The sequence below is a fragment of the Lepidochelys olivacea genome (assembly GCF_965140295.1).
Source record: "Lepidochelys olivacea isolate rLepOli2 genome assembly, chromosome: 6".
Classification (NCBI taxonomy): Eukaryota; Metazoa; Chordata; order Testudines; family Cheloniidae; genus Lepidochelys; species Lepidochelys olivacea.
Window position 1 is genome coordinate 13953449 of NC_140416.1, and position 24469 is coordinate 13977917.

Genomic DNA, 24469 nt, shown 5'->3' on the forward strand with positions numbered 1-24469 from the left:
CACAGGGAGCCTTGACAGCAGCAAGGAGCAGTTCAACAGCAGGCTGAGTCAGTGCAGAATGACTGTGGAGTGTGCTTTTGGCCGTTTAAAGAGCCGCTGGTGCTCTCTGTATGGGAAGCTGGACCTGGCCAATGACAACATCCCCGCGGTTATATCCGCATGCTGTACCCTCCATAACGCGGAGGTTCAACACCTGGAGGCTGAATTTGAACAGCCAGAGAGCAGGGCTATTAGAGGGGCCCAGCATGGGGCTGCAAGGATTAAGGATGCCTTGAGGGAGCAATTTGAGGCTGAAAGCCACCAGTAATGTTTGGTGCCCTGCACGGGAGTGAAATTCAGTGATTCCAATATTAGTAGGAATCTGTGCTTGCTACACTGACTTGCAGTGCCTGTTGCTTTCCTGCGCTAAGGTATCTTTTACTTAATGCAATAATAAAGAATGTTTTCAAAGCCAAAAAAAGCCATTTATTTAAAATAAAATTCATTTATTGAAAAGAAACACAACTGCTTGGGAAACTGCTTGGGGTAGGGTGGGCAATGGTTCAATCACAGATTTGCGTATGTCCTGTTCTCATACTCAGCCTTCCTGTCTGGGGTGCTGTGCAATGAGTGCTGCACTTCTGGTGGGCTAAAACACATGGTGATGGGGGTTGAGTGCAGTGGGTAAGGGTTGTAGTTTGCAGGGCTGGGTGGTGAAGCTACAGGTGTTGGAGGCAGCTGGTGGTGATAAGAACCCGGATGTTGGGGAAAGTGGGTTGGAGGTGACATGGGGGCACAAGGGAAAGTTTTGGGACAAGGGCTGCAGGGCGGGGGGCAGGAGCGGTAGTGCTCTGCCTGCATGGCTACAAACGCCTGGATCGAGACCGCTTGGCGCTCCATAATGCTTATCAGCCGATTCGTGCTTTGCTGCCGGCGCGCCGTGCTTTGGGTCCAGTGCTCCGCATTCTGCTGGCGGATCCGCCTTTCACTCTCCCTCTACTCCTGCGCTTTTTGATTTGCATTAAGGGACTGCTGTATGACTTCATGCAGCATGTCTTCTTTGCTTTTACGTGGCCTCTTCCTAATTCTTTGGAGTCTTTCGGCCTGTGATAACACGGATGGCTGAGATCTCAAGGTTGCATCTGTAAAGGCAAAATGCAACATTTAACAGAGGCAGTATAGCGCACACCAGACAGAGCAATGATTCACCCGTATTTAAAGACAAGCACAGTGTAACGATAGCAGAATTTGCCCTTCCCAAAGCAAGGGCACATAACCCAAAGGAGCCTCAAAATGGTGAGTAAGCACAGGGTCAAGGGGGAATGATTGTTTCACAGCCGAACTCTGTGGTTCTCTGTGCCTTGGGGAGAGCCAACAGTTGCAGGGGGGCCCTGTACTAAACACTGTCCCCACATTTTCCACAGGAGCTCATCCTGGAAGATATCTCACTGCTGAGGGTGACCTGGGAAGCAAGGGAGGGTCTTCTACTACAATGCGGCTTCTGCCCTGGCTCATATGCAGCTTGCCTGTGTGCAGCAATGGTCCCCCTGCCCATCACAGCACAGTGCTGTGGACATGTTAGCCTGACTGGGACAAGGAGCACAGTAGCTCTCCTAAGGAACCTTCTGCATGAGACCTTTGAAGAGATCACTGAAACCGATTACCGCAATGTGAGAGAGCACATCAACGCCCTATTCCGCATCTAGGCATGCATGCAGCCCTAACCCTCCTCTCCCCAAGAGCCCACACTGAATAATTTCCTTCCCAAAATAAAAGCCGCTTACTGGGAACCTCCTCTGGTGTTTGTCCTTCCCCAAGCACCAGCCGCTTCGACTGGCTACCTTCCTCCTGGCTTGAAAACAGTTCCTGGCTGCATGCATCTAGGGATGCCGGGGCGTCTTCCCTCGCCTCAGCACCTTTGCTCCCGCTTTTCTCCTCCTCCTCCTGCCTTGTTGAACTGGGCTCTGAAGTGTCCATGGTGGTACTCAGAGTGGAGGTGGGTTGCGTCCAGCTCTTTGTAGAAACTGCAGGTCGCGGGGGCAGCACCGGAGCGGTGGTTTGCCTCACGGGCTTTGTGATAGGCATTCCGCAGCTCCTTCACTTTAACCCTGCACTGCAGTGTGTCCTGGTCATGGCCCCTTTCCATCATGTCCCTTGATATCTGCCCAAAGGTATTGTAATTTCTACAGCTGCAGCGCAGCTGGGACTGGACAGCTTCCTCCCCACAAACACTGATGAGTTGCAGCATCTCGCCATTGCTCCATACTGGGGATCGCCTGGCGCATGGAGGCATGGTCACCTGGAAAGATTCGCTGAGAGCACTCCACGCCTGGCCGAGCAAACAGGAAGGGGATTTTCAAAATTCCCAGAGAATTTAAAGGGCGGGTCTGACGGTTGGTCACCTGAGGGCAGGGCAGTAGAGTTCAAAGTGATGAGCAGAGTGGCTAGAACAGGCATTGTGGGACACCTCTGGAGGCCGATCAGAGCGCACTGATAGACCAGGGCCTCCACACTGGCGCCACGGCGCTCCAGCCAGGGTGCACCAAGCGTTATGCCTCTCACGGAGGTCGATTACCAGGAGCGCTCCAGTCGCGGAGTCCGGGCGCTCTACGTGCCTTGCCAGTGTGGCTGTGTCATGAGTTAGAGCGCACGGGGCTGCTTTAATGCGCTCTAATTCGCAAGTGTAGCCATGCCCTAAGTTAATTCTGATTTAGGATGATTGCACAGAAAACTTTCCCTAGGCCTGAAAGCAGTGTATTCTTGTGCCGTTTGTCACAGTCACTCAAATCTTCTTTGTAAGGGAGTTTGATTAAGAACCCTTTTTTCCATTCTTCTGAGATATATTCCTTCTCCCGTGCCCAACTGAAAAGGGATAGCAGGATTTTCACTGAAAGAAGCAGCTCACCCATAACCCTGTTTTATATGGCCAAGCTACTAGATGGGGCAGATGCTACACAGGATTAGTGGGGGTTACGCCGCTCTTAGGAATGAATAGCTAACATGATATCAGAACAATGGACTGTGGGGTCTTCATATACTTCTCTTTGTTTTCTTTTTAAAGAGGCTAATAAATGTCTGCTGTGGAATAAAACCTACCCCATCATCTTCAGGAAAAGAGATGGGAAATCTGCCTTTAGGAAATGATATTTAAAACTCGCGTTCTCTCTTCTAGGAACCCACTGACGAAGGATCCGAGAACTTCAACTGCATACGCATTGTTGCAAGGACTCAAGGATCCAAACTGTAAACTGAAGACAATATCGTAAGCAAACTCCTCTCTTACAGCCTTTTTGTGACTGCTGCTATGCCAGGAGTTGGGTAGCAATGCATTTCTGCCCAGTGTCTGGTATTAGTCTGTATTCCATTTGAAATGTAACTCTGAGCTGCAAATCACAGTAAACATCTAAAGAATCAAACTCCATGAAACCACTAAATTAACTGTGTGGCAAACCCTTGTCTCTGCCCCCGCCCAGTAAGTAGGCCAGCTGCTGGGCTGATGCACAAGGTGGAGGAATCCTCCTCACCCAGGGCACAGAGCGGCTGTGGAGTTTCTTCACAGAAACTAATCCAGCCTAATGCTAATGGTGAGAGAGAGACCCACCCTCTGCACTGCATCTCACACACCCAGTGTATCCCTGCACAGAGGAATACAGGGTTGTTCTGTGGCCACTGGGAAAGGTACTGGATTGGCCAATGGGAAAGGTACTGGATTTGCCCCTAAGAGAACAAATGTCCTCTGTTCTCTTCCTTAAATTGTCTCCTGGGGACAGTGAGGTGATTGTTGAATGCACAGAGACTTGAAACACTAGGGTAAGTGACCAAGTGACCTTCATTTCCTGCTAGCTGAGAACTTGTATGCTTCTCACATGTGGCCCCCTAGTGGCCTGGCTAAACTATGGCTCTGTGCAGGTACTACAAATGCTACGGTTCTTACTTAGGGCTTAATGTGCAGCAAGCGGGGGAGCCGTGCACCAACTGGCTATGTGGGGCCTGCTGCCGCACACTAAAGTTCCTTAGTGCACTTTGACCCCCCCGCACTCGAGATCGTCATATTATTTATTTTAATCCGTCTTTCTAATGTGATACGTGTTTTGCCCTTTACTGACCAAAAGTTAATCACACTTGCTCTGTTTTTGCTTTTCATTTCATCCCCACCTCTGTCTGTTCTGTCCCACTCTCAGCACCTGCCCACTTGTGCGTACTTCTCAGCCATCTGACCCCCACCCACCCCACGCCCCTGAACATGCTACCATGGTTCAAGGAAACAGCGACCTAGGTGAAGACCAGGCATTACAAGTGGGCATAACAAACAGATTGCGGGTAGGGGAGCAGAAAGGGGAGGGGGTGGGAGAGAGAGGACAAGGATAAATTATTAATCAATCATGTCCATGTTTTTCATGTTTCTGAAGGTAAGGTAGACGAGTATTTTGTCAGAAGGGTATATTGTTTTTTGCCTAGAAAACTGTAAATCATCAAGATTATTCATTTATGTATTCTGGTGTGAGAATGCTGCTAGAATCGTATCCTGTAATACCGTCTCCATGTGATTAGTCTTCGGGAAGTCCAGGGGACACTGCTTCACTTAGTAATTAATTATTTAGTAGTAAGCACTGTTTGTGTGAGGCAGGATTGCAGGATCAGGCCCCTGGTTATCGGGCCCATGTTTCCTGAAGTGTCATTAAGCTGTCCTGTCTCCCTAGTGTAACTGTACTGGGAAGTTTTATCCATAGTTTTCAGTTCCCCCAGAATTAAATTTTAGGCTCCCTAGAGATGGAAGCAGGCTCCTGGTCCCTGATAGGCTTGGGTGGGTGCATTGAAAAAAATCTCTGGGGGTCAGGCTGCCCCAGCTGTAAACCTCTGGATTGACCAGATGGTCAGACCTCCTCCAGACCAGACCACATGCCTCACTCATACTGTGCCTGCATTGCCTCGACATGCTCATGAAGCTGCTTGCAGCTCTGCATTCAGGTAATGACAAAAATCAAATCTCATGCTGCAGAGGTCAGGGAGGAATTTTTTTTTTCAATGTACAATTGGCTTGGTGTAGTCTGGGTTTTTTCTGCCTTCTTCTGTAGCATCAGAAATTAGGCACAGCTGGAGATGGGACACTGGATAGAGTGGACCAGTGCTCTGAGATGGTACAGATAACCCATCTGTCTAAGATGCCTGGCTGGGGTGTCTTGCTCACATGCTCAGTCATATACTGATCTCCAGACTTGGGGTCAGGAAGGAATTTCCCCCAGGTCAGATTGGCAGGGACTTTGGCGGGGGTGGGGGGAAAGGGGTTGTCATCGCCTGCAGTGTGGGGCGTGAATCACCTGCTGATAGCGTCTGGGTATATCTCGCGAAATCACATCCCTGCCTTTGCAAGGGCCTCAGTCTCTCTTGTTCGCTGCCACTGATGCACAACAGTTTAGTTTCCCAAGGACTGAAATGTTTTGGTTAACTAAAATCTTTGGGATTAATATAGGGGTGACCTGGTGCTGTGTCGTGGCCTGTGATCTACAGGAGGTCAGACTAGATGATCTGGTGGTCCCCTCTGGCCTTAAACTCTATGAAACTGTGGAAGTCCCCAGATGGAATCTATCACTAAGCGGTGGTTCTTTGAGTGACAGCACATGTGTGTTCCACTTTAGGTTTCCACTTTGTTTCGAAGAAGAAGAAGAAACAATTACTAACCTGTTCCATAACTGTTGTTCTGCAAGATGTGTTACATGTGTCCATTCCACATCCCACCCTCCTATCCCTCTATAGCTAGTCTTTTTGGTTAGAAGGAACTGAGGAGGGTCAGGGGCAGCTCCAGCCTTTATACCATCACATGGCAGCGCGTGCCAGCAGAGGACCCATACGCCGCCCCTGCTGATGGAAAACTCTCTGACAACAGTGCACTGGACCTGCAGATGTTTCTAAAGTGGAAAGGACGTGTGCAATACATCTCGAAGAACAACAGTTACAGAACTGTTAGTAACATGGACCACAGATATAATAGACCAGGGGAGGTTAAGCCTCCCCAAACCCAGGCCATGGCCCCACCCACACTGTGCACTGAGGCCCCGCCCTCGCTCCGCCTCTCTCCTGAAGCTGGTGTGGGCTTGGCTTGGGCCAGTGGCTTGGAACCCGGGCAGGCGGGGCTCAGGCTGCAATGTGGGATTTGGGGGGGTTCAAGCCACAGTGGAGGGCTTGGGGCTGCTCTGGCTCTGGCGGGGTGGGGTAGCGGCCGGCCTCATGTGGGGCAGGGGGCTAGCCTCTCCGAATGGAGAGTTCACCCACCACACATGGTTAGTAACTGTTTCATACAGTGCAGAGGTAACTTTGATCTGTTCATTTCTTCCCTTCAGCTTGTCCAGCTGCAAACTCTCATCTGCTTTCCCTGAGGACCTCTCTCCTAAGACCCTCTTTACAAACTGGTCCCTGGAAAAGCTGGATCTGAGTGCCAATACACTGGGAGACTTAGGACTGAAACATCTGTGTGAGGGACTGAAACATCCACTCTGTAAACTGCAGATACTGCTGTAAGTAACCCACTGCTATATTTTGTTAGTACGTGACTTTTTCACTCATCTCTGTGTTGTTTCACCCACCTGCTTTGTCCTAGCTTTTAGCCTAATAGCTGTTTGAGGCAGAGATTGTCATATTTGTGTACAGCACCTGGGACACTACAGCCTAGACCTGGTTGAAGCCTCTACATGTTACTGCAATGCGAATATTTGTTAATCAGTAATAAATACCATGTGTTTAGGCACCCAGTCTTGCAAACTCAGCAGGAGAAGGATGTGTCAACACATGTAGGACAGGAAGTGGTGTTGATGGATCCTTCACTGAGCATCAGTGGTGGGAGTCCAACCACTGTGCTGACTTCCTTCAGTTCTGCCACCATCTTAGCCGTGCAGCTCGACTTCTCCATTCTTACTGAATTCCATAACCACAAACTCCGGCGCCTTGTAACCCTTCCTTAAAATCCAGTGTGACCTGCCTCCTCCCTCTCCCTGCTAGTCCCCAGCTCACTCTCCACTTTACCAAGACTGATACATCCTGCAAGGGTAGACGCAGTCATACAGGTGTAAATGTGCTTGATACTAGGGCTGTCGATTAATCACAGTTAACTCACATGATTAACTCAAAAAAATTAATCATGCTTAAAAAAATTAATCGCCGTTTTAATCAAACAGTTAAACAATAGAATACCAATTGACATTTATTAAATATTTTGGATGCTTTCCTACATTTTCAAGTATGTTGATTTCAATTACAATACAGAATACAAAGTGTACAGTACTCATTTTATAGTATTACTATTACAAATATTTGCACTGTAAAAATGATAAACCAAAAAATATTAGTTTTCAGTTCACCTCGTACAAGTACCATAGCGCAATCTCTTTATTGTGAAAGCGCAACTTACAAATGTAGATGGTAACAATGTAAAACTTTAGAGCCTACAGGTCTCCTCAGTCCTACTTCTTGTTCAGCCAATCTCTCAGAGAAACAAGTTTGTTTACATTTACGGGAGATAATGCTGCTCACTTTTTATTTACAATGTCACCTGAAAGTGAGAGCAGATGTTTGCATGGCATTTTTGTAGCTGGCATTGCAAGGTATTTACATGCCAGATATGCTAAACATTCATATGCGCCTTCATGTTTTGGCCACCATTATAGAGGTCATGCTTCCATGCTGGTGACGCTTGTTAAAAATGTGTTAATTAAATTTGTGACTGAACTCCTTGAGGGAGAATTGTATGTCCCCTGCTCTGTGTTTTACCCACATTCTGCCATATATTTTGTGTTATAGCAATCTTGGATGATGACCCAGACTCTGTCTGGAATATTCTGAAAATCTTCTTGCACTGTGCACAAATAAAATCTGAGTCAGGAATTCGTCATGTAATTAATTTGACTAATTTAAATGCAATGGGTGACATGTATACAGGCTTTATAGACACTGAAACTACCAAGTTACCAGAAAGAAGGAAGAGTCACTGCACTAAGTAAAGCAAATATTGACCCCTTTATGGAAGGAGATGGTTATTTCTCTCTCTGTTGCAGGTTGTGGCAGTGCCGTCTCACAGCTGCTTGCTGTGGGGATCTCTCTGAGGCCCTCAGTACAAACGAGTCCCTGACTGAGCTGGAGCTGAGTGGGAATGAACTGGGAGATTCAGGAATTAAACTTCTGTGTAAAGGACTGAAACATCCCAGCTGTAAACTGCAGAAATTAGTGTAAGTCATTGCTGGGTTCCTTGATACTTTTCTTGTTAAACCAGCCTTTGCAAAAGTCCTGTCTAATTTTGCACTGATAATATTTTGAGGTCCTATTCTCACTTATGAAATCAACCTGCATTTGCAGGAGAAACTGGATATATTTTGTACATTACATCTTATGGTTGTACACAAACGGTCGTAACAGCCACATGAAAATCCATTTTCTACTGGTCCAAGCCTCAAATATTGGGACTGTCCCTATAAAATCAGGAAATCTGGTCACCCTACTGTCTGTTCACTGTGCACATCTCCATCTCTGCAGGGTTTGGGATTGCCATCTGACTGATGCTTGCTGTGGAGATCTCTCCTCTCTGCTCAGCACAAACCGGTCCCTGAGAGAGTTGAACCTGAGCGGCAATAACCTGCGTTATTCAGGACTGAAGCTTCTGTGTGAAGGACTGAAACATCCAAACTGCAAGTTAGAGAAGCTCGAGTAAGTGACTTCAGGTTTCTGTATCAAAAGAATCCATTGCAGTGTGTGCTGGTCTTCCAGTCACCCAGCTGTGTATCGACTACATGGACCAATCAGGTGAATTGGGATGATCTGTACGGGCCGAGGACGGGAGTGTGTTCTGTGCCTCCAGAAGGCACTGCTCACATAAGTGCAACCTAGGGGAGGCGGCCAAAGTGGCTTTAAGCCTCCTTTATGCCACTCTGACTCCAGGCTGGTCAGGGCTTGAAACAGCCGACAGTGTAGAAGTTCTACTTCTACCAACAAGTAGAAGTCAGCAGCAGAACTGGTTGAAATTAGGGCTTCTGATACAGCATGGCCAGAGGGCAGCAGGAGTGTTTTTGTTTTGTTTTTTTAGCAGGAGAGTGCCTTTTTTTATTTATGTAACACTTACAAGAATCACCAAAAAAAATAAAGCAAAACTATGCAACAAAACAAAAGCAAACACAAGGTATAACACAGCAGCCTTCAGGAGGGAGAAGTGTTCAGGCTAGCCTGGGCCCAGAGCTGGGGGGCTTCCTCGACACTCATGGTCTTCCACCCCCTCGAGTTACCTAGTGCCACGCCCAGTGTCACCGATTATTCCTTTCCTGAGAGTGCCCGACAAGATGGGCACAGCTGCGGGGTTGGCAGTTTGGGGGTGGGGGGGACGTACACCATGTGTGATAGGACCCCTCCTAGGTGACAGTAATGATGGTATCCACAGCGGCAACGGCTGGGGCTGGGGTCTCTCGCTCTTCCCCTCAATCAAAGGGTCAGATGGAGGGAACCAGACGAGGTCACCGAGCAGAAAACCTCGGTCAGCACCCACCGCTCCTCAAAGGTGTCAAGGGAGTCGGTGGACGCCGCCCAGAGGAACTCTGCCCGGATACGTGAATGCACTGAGGATCGGAAAACGGCCCTACAATCGCAGGACGCTTCATTAGCCGACCTCCTCTATCTGGTTTTATAAATGGCTGTTTTAGCTAGGGCTAGGAGGAGGTTAACCAGGAGATCTCACGATTTTGTGGGGCCACGGATGAGGAGTGTGTAGATAAAAAGGTGAGGGGAAAAGTGTAGCCAAAAGCATAGTAAAATATTCGTGAGGAGCTGGAAAAGGGGCTGCAGCCTGGCACACTCCAAATATATGTGCGCCAGGGTTTCCCTCACATTACAAAAAGGGCAAGTATCCGGGATGGGGGTGAACCGTTTCAAAAACATGCCTGTGCTCGCAGCTCCTTGAAGGAGCTGCCAACTAATGTCCCTGACGGGCCTTGGGACCAAGGTGGAATACAGGCTGGCCCACCAGGGTTGCTCACCCTCTAAAGGTGGCAGGAGGTCCCGCCACTTTGTATCGGAGCGGGACACCAGGGTGTGGGCGTGAAGGGTGTGAAGCATGAGTGTGTATAGATATTTCCGTGGCGCGATTTGGAAGCTGACCGGCTGCAGTTCATGCAGCCGGCTTGCAGTGAAAGGGTGAGGGGTTTGATGGGATCTACGGGGTAGGGGCCCAATTGAAAGGTCCGGCGGGCCTTGGGTAGAGGGTGGGCGGGGTGCGCCCTTGCGCAGGGCTCGGTTGAGATAAGCCCGAGCAGCGGGCATCAAGGCGGCCTTCACCTCCTGAAGTACGCGCCGGGGGGGTACGAGGTCTGGAGAGCCCCATGCACTGAGCGAGCGTCAGGGGATCCAGCCAGTCTCCCCGGTCGTAGTCCAGGAGGTCTCCGACTCTCGTGACTTCCGCCAGGACAAAACTCTGGCACACCGAGCGGGACTCCGCCGCCTGCACACGGAGCTGGGGATTATGTAGCAGGGGCTCCGCGAGGAGATCTGCTCCCACGGTGGCCGCCATGGACCTGGCCGTTGAAAACAGTTTCCAGGTCCGGAGGAGGTCCTGGTAGAAGACCGGCAGCCCAGAGACGTCTCGCGGAAAACCTCTCTGACAAAGATAAAAGAACTGCCAGTCGTATCGGAGCCCTTGGAAGCGGCACAGGAAGGCGTGCGCCAATATGGTCCACATCGAACTACCTGCACTATAAAGGAGCCTCTGTAGGGCTTGGAGGCGGAAGACACGGACCTGAGTGTGCAGACACTTTGGGCCCTGCCCTTCTTCCTTCAGGAGTAGATGAAGAACCACAACAGGGGCCCAGTGCATTCCTGACCAAAAGAACTCTAGAATCAATGTCCGAAGGTCGGCCAGGAAATCCGGAGCTGGGACCAGGGTGTTTAGTCCTGTCCACGCTCTGGTACCGGCTCGTTGGTTAAGCACCAGTGCTCTCCCTCGGAGGGAGAGACATTGGAGTAGCCTCGTCCATTTTCGGAGCCGCTCTAGCACCCCGCCTTCTAAATTTTGCCAGTTCTCCGGCGGAGAAGGGTGCGTGGCAGAAAGGTAAACGCCTAGGTAGAGCAATGGACCCGCGCTCCACCAGATGGTCTGAAGCGTGGGTGGGAGGGAGCTCACCTGCCGCCAGTCCCCCACTGCCAAGCCAGAGCTCTTGATCCAGTTGACTCAGGCGGAGGAGGCTGCCGAATAGATGGCCTGGCAAGCCTCCACCCGCGCCAAGTCCCCCGGGTCCTGGACCACGAGGAACACGTCATCGGCGTACGCCGACAGGACCAGCTGCAGCTCCAGCTCCCGCAGCACCAACCCCGTCAACCTCCTGCGGAGGAGACAGAGGAAGGGCTCGATCGCCAGAGCGTACAGCTGGCCCGAGAGGGGGCACCCCTGCCGTACTCCTCGCCCGAAGATGACCGGTTCGGTCAGGGTCCAGTTGAGCCTAACCAGACACTCGGCGGAAGTGTATAGCACCTGGAGAAAACTCACAAACTGAGGTCCGAATCCAAACGCCTTCAGAGTGCCCAGGAGGTACCCATGGTCCACTCTATCAAACGCCTTCTCCTGATCAAGAGACAGGAGGGCGAACGACACACCGTCTCTACGCCCGAGTTCCAAAAGATCTCGGACTAGAAATAGGTTGTCAAAAATGCTGCGACCTGGGACAGTATAGGTCTGGTCTGGGTGGATCACGTCCGCCATCACGGACCCTAGCCGCAGCGAGATTGCTTTTGCTACGATTTTGTAGTCCGTGCTAAGGAGCGAGACGGGACGCCAGTTTCGTAAATCGCGGAGGTCCCCCTTCTTCGGTAACAAGGCGAGCACTGCTCGCCTGCACGAAAGGGGGAGGACCCCGCCCTGCAAAGACTCAGCCCAGACAGTGGCTAGGTCTGGGCCAAGGATGTCCCAGAACGCGTGGTAGAACTCCACGGTCAGCCCGTCCATGCCCAGAGATTTATTGGTGGGCATGCGACGGAGGGCTTCCGAGAACTCGGCCAGGGTGAGAGGCAGCTCTAGTCGGTCTCGGTCACCCATGCTGACCATAGGGAGTTCCTCCCAGAGCACCCTGCAAGCGCCAGGATCGGTCGGATCTGGGGAGAAAAGGCTTGTGTAGAAGTCACGGGCCCTCCCACACATCTCCACTGGATCCGTGAGGGGGGCGCCGTCTTCTGCTAGAAGGCAGGTGACGTGTTTCTTGGCCCCCCTCGTTTTCTCCAGGGCGTAGAAGAAATGGGAGCCGCGATCCATCTCCCAAAGGAGGTGGATGCGGGATCGAACAAAGGCACCTTGGGCCTGATGGTCCTCAAGGGCCTGGAGCTCCTCCCGCTTCTCCTGGCACGCTCCGCAGAGGAACGGGTCCTCGGGGCTGGCGGCCAGGCACCTCTCCATCTCTAAGACCTCCCGTTCCAACTGCTCTATCGCCGCATTTCGCCGTCGGCTGGTGCCCCGGGTGTAGTCACGGCAGAAGAGCTTGGCGCGCACCTTCCCTAGATCCCACCATCGCCGCGCCGAGGGAAAGGCACGCCGCTGCTCTCGCCAGGCCAGCCAAAACTCCCGGAAGGACGTCATGAAGCCCTCATCCTCCAACAGGCTGTTGTTAAAGTGCCAATAGGCCGGCCCCGGCCTCTCTGCACGGAGGGAGGCTGTTATGGTGGCTAGATGATGGTCAGAGAATGGGGCCGGCCGAATGTTGGAGGAGTGGGCCTGTGAAAGATGGAAACGGGATAAATAAATACAGTCCAACTGAGAGTGGTGTGACCGATGGGCCTCCACCTGGACAAAGGTGAACGTGGAGGTGTTATCCGGGTGGTGGTCACACCAGACGTCTACTAGGGAGTGATGTTCTACTATTTCTCGGAGAATGTTTGCAGCAGCCGGGCTCAGCTCAGCCCCTGAGCGGTCCTGTTCCTCGAGGGTGGTGTTAAAGTCCCCTCCCAGGACTAAGCACTCGTGAAAATCTAGGGTGCTGAGGAAATCGGACACCCGCTGATAGAATTGCGGCCGCTTCGGGCTCGTTGTCGGGGCATAGATGTTAACGAGGTTGACCATGAGCCCCTCCATATGGACTCGGAGATGCAGCAGGTGGCCTGGCACTGCCTCAGTGACCCTTAGCACCTCGGCCCGAAGGTTGGGGGAGAACAGGGTCGCCACTCCAGCTTGTCGGATCTTGAAGTGGCTGAAGTAGACCCCGTCCCCCCACTCCAGCCGCCAGCTGTCCTCGGCGGTCGGATCTGTATGGGTCTCCTGCAGGACAAGCACAGAGTACCCCCCTTCTCGAAGGTAAGAGAGCACCTGGGACCTGCGGAGAGCCATCCTACAGCCCCTGGTGTTCAAAGTTGCAATAATGAGGGGCGTCATGCGGAGGGCTGGGGGAGTGGGGGTTCCTTGTTGGCGGGGGTGTACGCAGCCCCCGGCAGGTCACGCAACAATTCATGACCCATCCCATAAGTGAGTACATCATCACGGAAGCTGCGGGCCCGCCCGTAGGCCGCGGCACCGTGCCTTCCTTTCCCTTTACCCTCCTTTATAAGGGCCCTTGTGGCCTGGAGGATTTGATCAAAGTCCCCCCATAGCTGGAGAGCTAGCTGTACCCTGTTGCGGGAGCCACGGATGTCTTCTAAAAACTGTCGCAACGCTTTTCACAGCTCATGGCGGGGTGGGGAGGTTGTGATTTCCGGGTTATTCCCTGGTGGGGCTCTTGGTGCAGCCTCGTGGTCTGCTGAGGCGGGCAGGCAGGGTGCAGACCACCGACGGGGCTTCTGACAGGCTAAAGTTATTAGGTCCGTCTCGAGCGTTGGGGTAGAAGAGGATGACAGAGGGAAAATTGCAGCTCCTAATGGGTCGTAACAGGAAAATGAAAAGGCTGTTCCTTGGGGGGGGGAATCCGCGAAAAACAGGAAAGAAATAACCCCAGGGGCGGCAATAGCATTGCAGGAGCAGGTGGATTGGGCAGGGACAGGGGTGGGGGTGGAGGCGGGGGCAGAGGCGAAGCTCTGGGCTTCGGGAGGCAAGCAGCTGAGAGGTGGTGCCTCCCGAACAGATTTGAGGGTTAAGGGGGTGGGGAGGGGGCTCCCAGTGATGCTAGGCTCAGGCTCTGTGGTGGATTTGGCAGCCATGGCATCAGGTGGTGGACCACCTTCTGCAGGGTGCTCGCCCGGGAAGGCGGTTAAGGGGAGGGAGCATGGGGAAAGGGGGACTGGGGTAAGGTTGCCCAGGTCAAGGCCAGCCAGTAGTAGGTCATCCTCTCCCTGGGTGACCGGGGTCAAACCTAGGGCCTTGATCTCCTCATACATGGAGGAGAGGTCGTCTTCTGCCACCCCGGGGGGCTCCCCTCTGGCGCCCGCTACGACGGTTGCTTCGGGGTTCGCGGGGGGTTCAGATGATATTCGGGCAGAAGGGGCTTCCTCAGGGGTCTCAGAGGGGAGGGTCTACCCTCCAGTGCTATTTTGTCTTCCCCTCCCGACAATGGTGGATGGATCTTACTCGTGGGCATAGCAGAAGGCTCAGTGTCAGTGCCTCCCTTCCTGGTCTTCCATGGGGCCTCTGCATCGGATGGGTGCAGCGGATCTCGAGCCTTCCGCTTGCCTCACTTTCCCTGGACTAGGGTCCAGCCCTCCATAGCATCGTCTGGGGGCTGGTTAGCAGGGGTCGTGTCGGGGGGCAGAGGCGATGGTTCAGGGGTTCGGGGGGAGTAACGGTGAGGCAGCATGAGGGGGGGGCCGTTCTCCTTGGGGTGGGCCCTCTCCTATGCCCGGTAATATCTTTGCTGCACTCTCCTCCATAGGCTCTGCTGGATTGTTAACAGCAAGGGCGGGGCTCCCTCACTCGTCTGGGCATCGTAAGGGAGGTGTCTGTTGGGCCCGGGCAGGAGCAGCGGTGGATCGAGCAGGAGGAGAGGTGGTTTCAGATGTCGGGCGGCCAGGGGCGTTGGCAACGACGGAGCCGATGTCCTGCCGGGTCTCGGGTGCCCCTCCCCGCCGGGCCAGGGGGCAGTCTCTTCGGACATGCCCCGCTGATCGGCAGAGGTAGCACCGGGCCTCTCCTGTGGAATAGTAGACCCAATAGCGGGCTCCATGGTAGGGGACTAGGAAGGACCCCTCAAGCGCCTCGCCGTCACGCGCTGCCGGCGGAACGAGAAGACGTGACGGAGGGTGGGGTCCTTGCAGCCCAACAGGAGAGGGCTGATGACAGAAACGGGTTTCCCCAGGGTGGAAAGAGCAGGTAACAGGGCGGCATTGGGTAGAAAAGGTGGGACGGAGGTCAGGACTAGGCGAACGCCAAGGTCTTCTTGCGGCTCCAGGGGGACAAACACCACCCCCACCGCCAGACCCTTCTCCACCGCCTCCTGAGCGGCAGCCTCCGATGCTAAGAAAAAGACGACCTTCCCGTACATTTTGGAGGCCGCCACAATAGCCGTAGGTCCTACCACCCTCGCCAATGCCTGCACGTATGTCTCCACGTGGGGCGAGGCGGACACCAGGAGGCAACGGAAGCCGTGCTTCCTGGTCATGGTGGGAAAGGGGCCCCGGCCGCTATTGATGGTAGCGGAGGCGGTGGGTGGGTGAGATGACGAGGCGGCAGGCAGGGGCAGGGCTGCCACCGCCCGGGAATACGCCCTGGGGGCCGGGGGAGGGACGCTCGCAGAGCTGGTGGAGGGAACAGCGGGGAGGGATGCCATGGTCGATGACGAGGCCACAGCGGTGGGGGCAGCCTCTGCCATGGAGGACTTGGTGGTTGTGGCGGGGCCCTTCCCCTTCTTCGCACCCTAGCCTTTCCGGCTAACCGGGGGGGTTTTCCTAGAATCTGGGGGGGCGGTGGGCGTAGCAGCGGCAATAGTCGCCCCAGTGCCTCCGGCTGCCGATGCCCCAGCGGGGGCGGTGGCAGGTATTTTGGCAGCAGTGGTGGGGTGGGGGGCTTGGGGGTTGGGCAGGGGGGTAGGTGGGGAAGGGGCAACTGAGGTTGTTAGAGGGGCCTCACCCCTCTCATTCCCCGCCATCGTGAGCAGGGGGAGACGGGGAGACACCAGAAGGAGGAGGGTGTGGGGAAGCAGATTAACCACTTCTCCCTGTTGGGCTGCAGGCGGGGGGGGCAAATGGGTCAGACTGAACAGGGGAAGGAAACAGGAGTTGGGGTCAGGTAGTAGGGGCAAACTGTGGGGTGGGCAGTCCGGGGGTGGGGGGGGTGAATGCGGATCCATGCGCGTTTATCCAAAGAGTCTCGTTTAGTCGGCTGTTGTGTCTGGTCTGGATGATGAAATTCAAAGCAAGCAGTTGAGGCTAGAGGCAGATGGCAGGTTGCCAGCAGGGACGGACGGCGGGGGGGCCGTGACGGTTGTAGTAGTGTTGTGGGGGGCACCAATGGATTGGGGGGCAGCTCCGTGCCACACCCCCTGTGCCCCTACAAACGCAGTGAAGACACAGTCAAACTCCCCGCACACGAGAGTACAGTTCAAAAGTTACTCAGTCTTACGGCCCCCTCCAAGATGATTTGTAGCTTCCCTGGGCGATGTCTTTGTCGGCTGTCTTCTCTCCTGGGCTTTGTGGGGCATTCCACATATACCAAGCAAAGATAAGAAGACGATTTATTGCGGGTCCACAAACGAACAGCAAAACGGTTGGATCTGGGGGCGTCCACTCCCCTCCTCTGGGGAGCGGGTCGGCAGTCCTCCCCCCCCTCCTACTCCGGGGATTGCAGCTGAAGCAATAGCAGCGTCCGAGGGCAGGCGTGGTGGGACTGGCAGGCAAGCTGGCAGCCGACCAGCACTCGAACAGCAGCAAAAAAAAAACAGCAAAAAAAAAAAAAAAAGAAAAAGAAAAAGCACCTGGCCTGGTTGCGGGGGGGGACGAGGACTAAAGCAGGGGCAAAAAGCAAGGAAAGCCCAGGCAGAGGGCAGCAGGAGAGGATTCGAAGGGAGCCTTCTTCCCTGTAGAGGGAAGAAAGTTTGCTATAAATTAATTAAAGCACCTGAAGCCAGTCACCTGATAAAAACCCCCTGCTTCAATCAGACAAGGGGAGGAATTGAAGCAGAGTGGATTGGTGTTGGAGCAGAAAGCAGTTTGGGGGGAAGCAGAGGAGAGTTTGGAGAAGTGCTGCGGTGGGCTAAGAAGACCAAGACCCTAAAGGGTAAAGGGACACCTGTTTTTGCAGAGGGAGGGCAGGAAGCCCCACAAGCTGAAGGGCAGGAGAGGGAAGTAGCCCAGGGGAAGGAACCGCTAGTTCAAGTGGTTTACCGCTATCCCTAGGGCCCCTGGGCTGGGACCCGGAGTAGAGGGTGAGCCCGAGTCCCTCCCTCTCCGCTCCCCTCCTCTAGAAGAGAAAGCATGAGACCCATCATAGTAGTGCCGGCAATTTGCCGCAGGCTGGTTGAAATTTTTTTGTCAAAAATTCATTTGACAGAAAATTTAGTTTAGAACTAAATGGAAATTTTGATATACAATATCTGCTTTCCTCTCAAATTCTCAGCCTTTCTTCAGGAAACAGAAGACTGAAAACTCAAAAACTTTCAGCTGAAAACCAAAATATTTTTGTTTTTTTCAGGGTTTCTCCACCCCCCAACTTAACAGGTGAACATTTGGAGGATGAGGGGATGGAAACCTTTTCTAACCAGCTCTAGTTGAAATTCTCTCTGCCAATTTGTAGAATTTTGGTCAATATTTGACTAGTGAACCCTTTTACAAAACAATTAAAAAAAAACCTTTTTCTCTGGAGTTCTAAACTATTCACCAAATACTAGAAGGGTGCAATTGGGTTACCCTTCCCCAACCCCTCCAATGAGTACTGCGCACAGTAGCAATGCTATTTCCGTCCTAACACCGAACCAGTCAATCATTGCTAAATCTATGAGGAACTCATGTATGGCTGGCTGTCATATCTGATGATGATGTCACAGCATTACATGTGTTCTCTTGTAGCTGTATAGCCTGACCTATGAGGAACAAGACTGCAAACAAATCACACACAAACATGCAGGCTCCCATGGAAGACTTTGCATGATGCTTGGCCCTTTTTTTCAGTCAGTTTTTCTTGCCTGTCTTCCTCAAACTGTTCACAACCGTTACTGACAGAAGCTCTCCATTCATGTCTGTCCTTGGCTGTGTCTTCAAAGTTATCAATATTTAAGCCACATAAGGTCAGATTCTGCTCAAGGGTGTCTTTGAAACATTTTCTTTGACTCTCCCTCCAGAGCTTTCTGAGTTTCATCTCACCATATGGAACTTTCTTTGGAAGTCTGTCATTGCCGGTTATGATAACATGACCTGTGCATCTAAGCTGAGCTTGGATGATCATTGCCTCAGTGGTGGTTTTTGCTTTTTCAAGGATGTTAATGATTGAGACTTTGTCTTGCCATTGACCTTCTGAATGGAGTGGAGAGAGCTCATGTGGAATTTTTAAAGTTGCTTAATAAGTCTGTGGTAAGCTGTCCATGTTTCACATCCATATGAAAGGGACACTATCACTGCTGCATTATATATAAGGTTTAGATTCTGTTTTGGGTATTTTTAGTAAAAGTGAGGGAGAGGTCATGGGCAATAAACAAAAATTCACAGAAGCCTGCAACCTGTCCCTCAAATTTTACTAAAAATACCCTGGGGTGGGGTGGGGGGGGACTAACAGTGGGAGTGCTGCGGGGGAGCGATTGGGGGCTGCTGCTGTGGCGGCTCCAGGGCCAGCCACCGGCCAGCTTTTCTGGGGGCCCCAGGGCTGGCCGATGGCCAGCAGTTCCAGGGGACTGCATGTCAGCCCGCTGCTGTGGGGGACCTGGGACCGGTCACTGCTCCGGTGGCCCTGGGGACTGGCTGTGACAGCTGCTCCAGTCCTGCTGACCCAATCCCCCCCACCACCACTTCAGTCCCGAGTCTGCTGCTCCAGCAGGCCCCGGGGATGACAGCTGCTTCAGCTGCGCCACTGCAGAAGTCACAGGGGTCTGGGAAAGTCACAGGATCCGTGGCCTCTGTAACAGAATCATACCCTTAATTGTATATAATCAGTTCTGTTGACTGTTTGATGAGGTGCTGGTTGAGTATCCAATGGCGAAGTCTTCTGAAGGCCCGGGTTGCCTTTTGTATTCTATCTGGTGTTTCTTGTAGTTAAGTGCTGAAGGGTGGAATGTTGTTGCTCCGACACTGTCAAGGCTGGTAAGCTGTTACAGCTGCTCAGTGCTTCTCTCCTTGGAGCTCCGATGTTATCAGCACTGGCAGAGAGTGCAGCCTGCTAATTCAACAGAACTCAGTGTTACTCAGAGAGAAGGACCACAGGCATGGTTGGATGACAAAGGCACTTGGCCGGGTTTATTGCCTTCAAGGCACAGCCCTAACAACTTGCACAAGTACATGAAGATATGAGTGCCCTGTGGCAAGGAGCAGCTGAGTTAGCAGTGGGAGTCTCCACTGTCCCCGTGGCCACATAAAGGATTAAGGTGAGGTACCCGGACATTTATAGACTGAGACAAACAACTGGGATACACAACTTACGTACCACATTTTTGTTACCTCCCCTTGTACCTTATTCCTGATATCTCAGACAAAACATCCCTTTTCATTATTCTGTCAAAACATCTTATCTTATGCTAGGTGTATTTGTAGTGGCCTTCTGGAATGTATTTTGTAAATATCTAGGGCCTAGCACTTCTTAGGAGGGCCTATGTTTTGGCAATGCTAGGAGCAACTTTGCGAAGTTCATGTACCGGAAAGTGAACTCGTAAGCATTGCTTTACTACATGGCCTGATGCTGGTTCACAGCCTCTGGCTCAGGCCTCAGATCTTGCACCAGTCTCGCTCTGACTATTACAGTTGCCTCTGAGAACCCATCAGGGATAAGCTGTAGGTCATGGTTAACTCTGATTAAATAGAGCACATTCATCTGGAAAAAGAGCTACATGTATGAGTTTCTCAAGAACTTTTGTCTTTGCAGTAAGCCTTTGGAGATTGAAAAGTTTTCCATTCAATCTGTACCTGGGGTAGATGCCCTTTTGAAAGTTGTCAGTTGCGTAATTCAGAATGGTTGCAAATGAGAGACCAAAAAGGGCTGGTGCCAGCATTCAGCCTTGTTTCACCCCATTAGATATGGGAAATGGTTTAGAGAAGCCACCATCAGAGAGTACTTGACCAGTCATGTCTTCATGGAATTGACATGTATTAATGAATTTGGTGGGGCAGCCAAACTTTTCTAGAATTTTCCAGAGGCCATTTCTGATCACGGTTTTTAAAGATCAGTGATGACAGCATACAGTTCCATGTTTTGCTGAATGTATTTTTCTGTAATCTGTCTCACAAAAGTAACTCATGTCTGTGGTGCTCCGACCTGATCTAAATTCACATTGGGTCTCTGGTAGAAACTTCTCCGATACTATCTTGACAAGCCAATTGAGCAAAATGTGGACTAGGATTTTGCCACCTACTGGTAGCAGGGAGATACCCTGACAATTACCACAGTCAGATTTGTTCCCTTCAGTTTTGCATCGTGCAACTATGACACCTTTGAAGTCCTGAGGAATTTCCTCAGCTTCCCAGATACCTTAATGATTTTGTGTAGAAACACATGAGTGCGTGGTGGTTCCCAGCTGCCATTTGAAGGCTTTGGCTTGTTCCCCTGGCTGTCTGTGTGGTACATAAAATTACATTTCTATATTTAATACTGATTATGGGGAATGGTCCTGAAATTGGTGCTGGCCCATAGATCATTCCTGGAAGGCCTTAGTCAGCACCTCCCAATATTCCTCTACTTGCTGATGGGCTCCTTTCTGGCTCCCCTCCCTCTCATTCTCCCCAATTCTCTTCCATGAATCCACAGTTGCTCTGTCTGTGTCGTTCTCCATAGTGTCTTGACTCCTTGTGCATCTGTGATTGTCTAGTATGTTTTGGGCCTTGATAATGAGTGCGCAGTGGGGGTCTCCGGGTGTGGAGCATCTTGTCAGGACTAACGCCTGGCCAGGAGGTAAGGGTGTGAACTTGCACCTTGTGAGTTAGTTCCATGCCTGGAGTGATGAAAGCAGCATGTGTCTGGGACCATGAGAGCCGTGCTAGGGCTTTGATCATTCAAAATGAGCCGCTGTGCCCTTAACCACACCCTGTTCCCTCCTTTTGTTCCATACTCCCACCAGACCCCTGATGTATGACTAACGCCCTCCCTTCTTTTAAATAACACTCTGAGTTTCCAGAGGAGCAAAAAGGAAACCCTTGTAGCTGCCCAGCCTGCCAGATTTGGCTGCACAGGCTTTGGAAAATGTCATCTCTTAGTGCTTCAGTTACCTCATCTGTTAAATGGGGTTATCTCACAGGTGTGCTGGGGGCTAAATTCATTCATGTAAGTCTAGATGGTAAATAGAAAAGCGAAGCAGTGGTTTGATTTTTCCTATAAGCACCAAAGGTCCCTCCAAGTCCCTCCACTCCCTGATAGAAATTCCTCCTGTCGGCCCCTGGATATTTGACAACCATTTTGATCATTCACTCTCCACAGTGATCCAGCTCCCTACTGCAATGAACGTCTTACATCTCCTCTGCCCTTGCCGGTCGGTTAGGTACATTCAGCTGCATGACATGTGTTGGACAGGGTTTAAGATGCCTGCAGACAAAACTCCACAGTAACGTGGGGTTTGAGATATTCCTGGTTGAACTGCCATGCTGTCTCAGATTTAACCCGTTACTCTGTGATGCTGTTAGACACACATCTACCTGACATGGAGGGTGCACAGGATGGCAGGGGTTAGGAGAGCAGAGTTAGTGTTGTTGGAGGACCTTAATTCTGCATTTCTATACTTTCTAAAGATGTCTTGTCTTATTGTAACTTTAACACTGACTTAATCTGTGGTTAAAATTGCAATATTCTATTAAGCTTCATTTCCATTTAGAAGTTGATAAATATTTACAAGCTTGACCTTAGGTTGATAGTTGTTTGTCATGGTTCCTTTTTGTTTTCACAGTTTGTCAGAAATCCACATAGATGAAAAAACAACCAAAGAATTGGAAGTTTTGCAGAAGATAAAACCTGGTTTGTCAATTGTGCATAATGCAGCATCCAGCCATCAGAACCCAGGTACAAAGACAAGGAGGATGGAATGTCTTCTATCTAAGCATCATACATTCATCTGTAGACTAATGTCTTGGAGTTCAGAAATGATGTGGAATATTTTTGTGATGCACTGTCAGGAGGTTGGACTTGTTCTGCTATTAAGCATTGCTACATATTGGCTTCACTGGTTGATAAAAGGCCATACAGAGGATTAAGAAATCATAGGTGTTAATGAGAGACGTCGGGTTAATTCCCCCAAGCCATCAGGGGTCTATGCTGAAACAGAATCTCTACTCTGTACATTGAGGACTCCATTTTTCAGTTCAAGCAACTCTTGCTGAAAGCTTCTTCTTTGCCTAGCTAAACTTAAAATGGCCAGAGAGCTACAAAGCTTATGTGGCAAGTCTCTTGGTCCCTTGCTCCCTTGCTTAGAGTCCCAGAGAGAATGGTGAGGCTCCAGCCTGGTTCAGGCCTCTAGGTGCTATTGTAATATAATCATAAAAACAACATAAGGGGACCGGACATTTCTGTAACCTTAAATACCAGTTCCAGGAGACACGAGCGGAGAGGCTGTTCTCAATTTAGTCCTAGCTGACTGAAAGAAGTTGGTTCAGGTAGTGACAGTGACCACAACACTGCGTGTAACATCTTTAGGGGAGAGATTCTGCCAGAACTATCTGGATGACACTGAAATTTGGAGGGAGTGAGGTTGTTAAAAATGGGGAAGCTCACAGTAAAGACCCTACAACCAAAAGTGAGGGAATTACAATCCTTAGCTTCAGCATGGAGGTTACTCACCTATACCACAGAGCTGCAGAAGGCGTGCACAGCCCTAAACCAGAAAGGAAGCAGGAAGGGTTAAATGGCAAGATTCAAGAGGTTATTCAAACTAAACAAGCCAACTTCCAACTCCAGTGAAGCCAATGGGCAAGAACATAAAATATGGCAGGTGAATGTAACAATGGGCATTTGGAGGGTTTCGAGAGACTTTAAAGAGCAGTTAGCCAAAGAGAAACGCTCCTTCAGTACATGGAAAGCAGGAAGCCTGTGCTGGAATTAGTGAGCCCCTGGACTTTCAGGGAGTAACGGGAATGATTCAAGAGTACAAGGACATTGCAGAGGGATTAAGGCCTTAATCCTAAATGTTTGTAGGATTGGGAAAAAATCATTTATTAGTATCAGTCGTCACTGTGACAGAGATTGCAACCGGATGCAGCATCTTTGGGGACCATATTGTATTAAGGTTGTGAATGGTTTATGTATCACTGTGGGCCAAGGATTGTATGCAACTCGCAGCTGCTCCAGGAACTACAATCAGTGGGGTGTACGGGGGGTCATTGAGGTGAATCACTGAGGCTGTAAAAACATTCAGAGAGGTCCCAACCCCTGGGGAGGACTGAATCTACTGACACCAACAGGGTTTTTCAGAGACCAACAGACAAGGAAAAGGCTTTTGGCATCAAAAGGCTGAGTCTGAACTGATCCAGCCTTCTTTTTCCTTCTTTTGATCCAGCAAACGGACAGGTCTTTCTGCCCGAGGGGGCACCAACCCTTGCAGAAGGGTTGGAAAGACTTGGGCTTACTAGGACTGAGGGAGGTGAGGGCTGGGAGCCTGAAACTTAAGTGGGCGCCCTCGAGGAAGACCAGGAGGGGGATCAAAGGTGCAGTTGTCTCTGAAACTGTGACATACCTTATACACAGAAATAAAGAGTTACCTAATTCCTCTTCAATTCCTGGGTCTGTTTGTTGCACAAGTACTGATATCATGGGACCATGCCCACTCTTGGTGCTATGCCATACTGGCATCGGGAGTGTAACCAGCACAGTACAATGATTTTCATCCAGGTTTTGCAGAATTAGCAAGTTATTGTTGACCAGTGGCAATCGAACACCAAATTTGAAACTCTTTATTCTTAAAAGTGACAATTGTGACACGTTTCTCTTTTCAGGTCTCTGCTCCTTTTGAAAGACAGAAATGAATCCTTCAGGCACCTGGGCAGGCTGCAGATCTGCACATTTCTGAATCTCAAAGCAGTCACCTCACTGTACAAGTTCATTGTATTATGGCAGTAATATAGCTAGCTCAGATTTCTTTCAGCTGCATCCATATTAGGAAATCTCCCTATTCATGAAGTAGCTTAAAATTTACTTTAGCTGTTGAATTAATTCTAAAGTTCCCACAGAAATATTAATGCAGAATAATAATTAATAAATACTTAATACTTAATAATATGCTCATAACTTGCCGCTCCAAGTAGAATTTCCCAAACACTTCAGTTTAAACACACTGGATTAGATAGAACAATAAAATAAGATTTTAAATGAGTACGAGTAATGAGACATAAGTCAGAAATGGTTACAAGAAAAATAGAGATAAAATGTTTACTGATGCCTTACTTAAGAAGCTACATTAGATTCAAAGTAGTCTTCTCACCACATGCTTCGGCAGTCTCACTGACCAAA

General features: G+C 50.7%; 1 protein-coding gene across 2 annotated transcripts in view; it reads left to right on the forward strand.

The window, feature by feature from the left end:
- LOC311522140 (NACHT, LRR and PYD domains-containing protein 3-like) overlaps window positions 1–24179 on the forward strand; it is a 38990-nt gene extending 14811 nt beyond the window's left edge. For both annotated transcript variants that reach the window (XM_084631134.1, XM_084631135.1), the window contains 6 exons: window positions 3152–3241; window positions 6318–6491; window positions 8025–8195; window positions 8500–8670; window positions 21918–22030; window positions 23956–24179. In XM_084631134.1, coding sequence (XP_084487260.1) covers window positions 3152–3241; window positions 6318–6491; window positions 8025–8195; window positions 8500–8670; window positions 21918–22030; window positions 23956–23972 — 736 coding nt within the window. In that variant the 3' untranslated portion in view covers window positions 23973–24179. The remainder of the gene's footprint in view (window positions 1–3151; window positions 3242–6317; window positions 6492–8024; window positions 8196–8499; window positions 8671–21917; window positions 22031–23955) is intronic.
- Window positions 24180–24469: the final 290 nt, after the last annotated feature.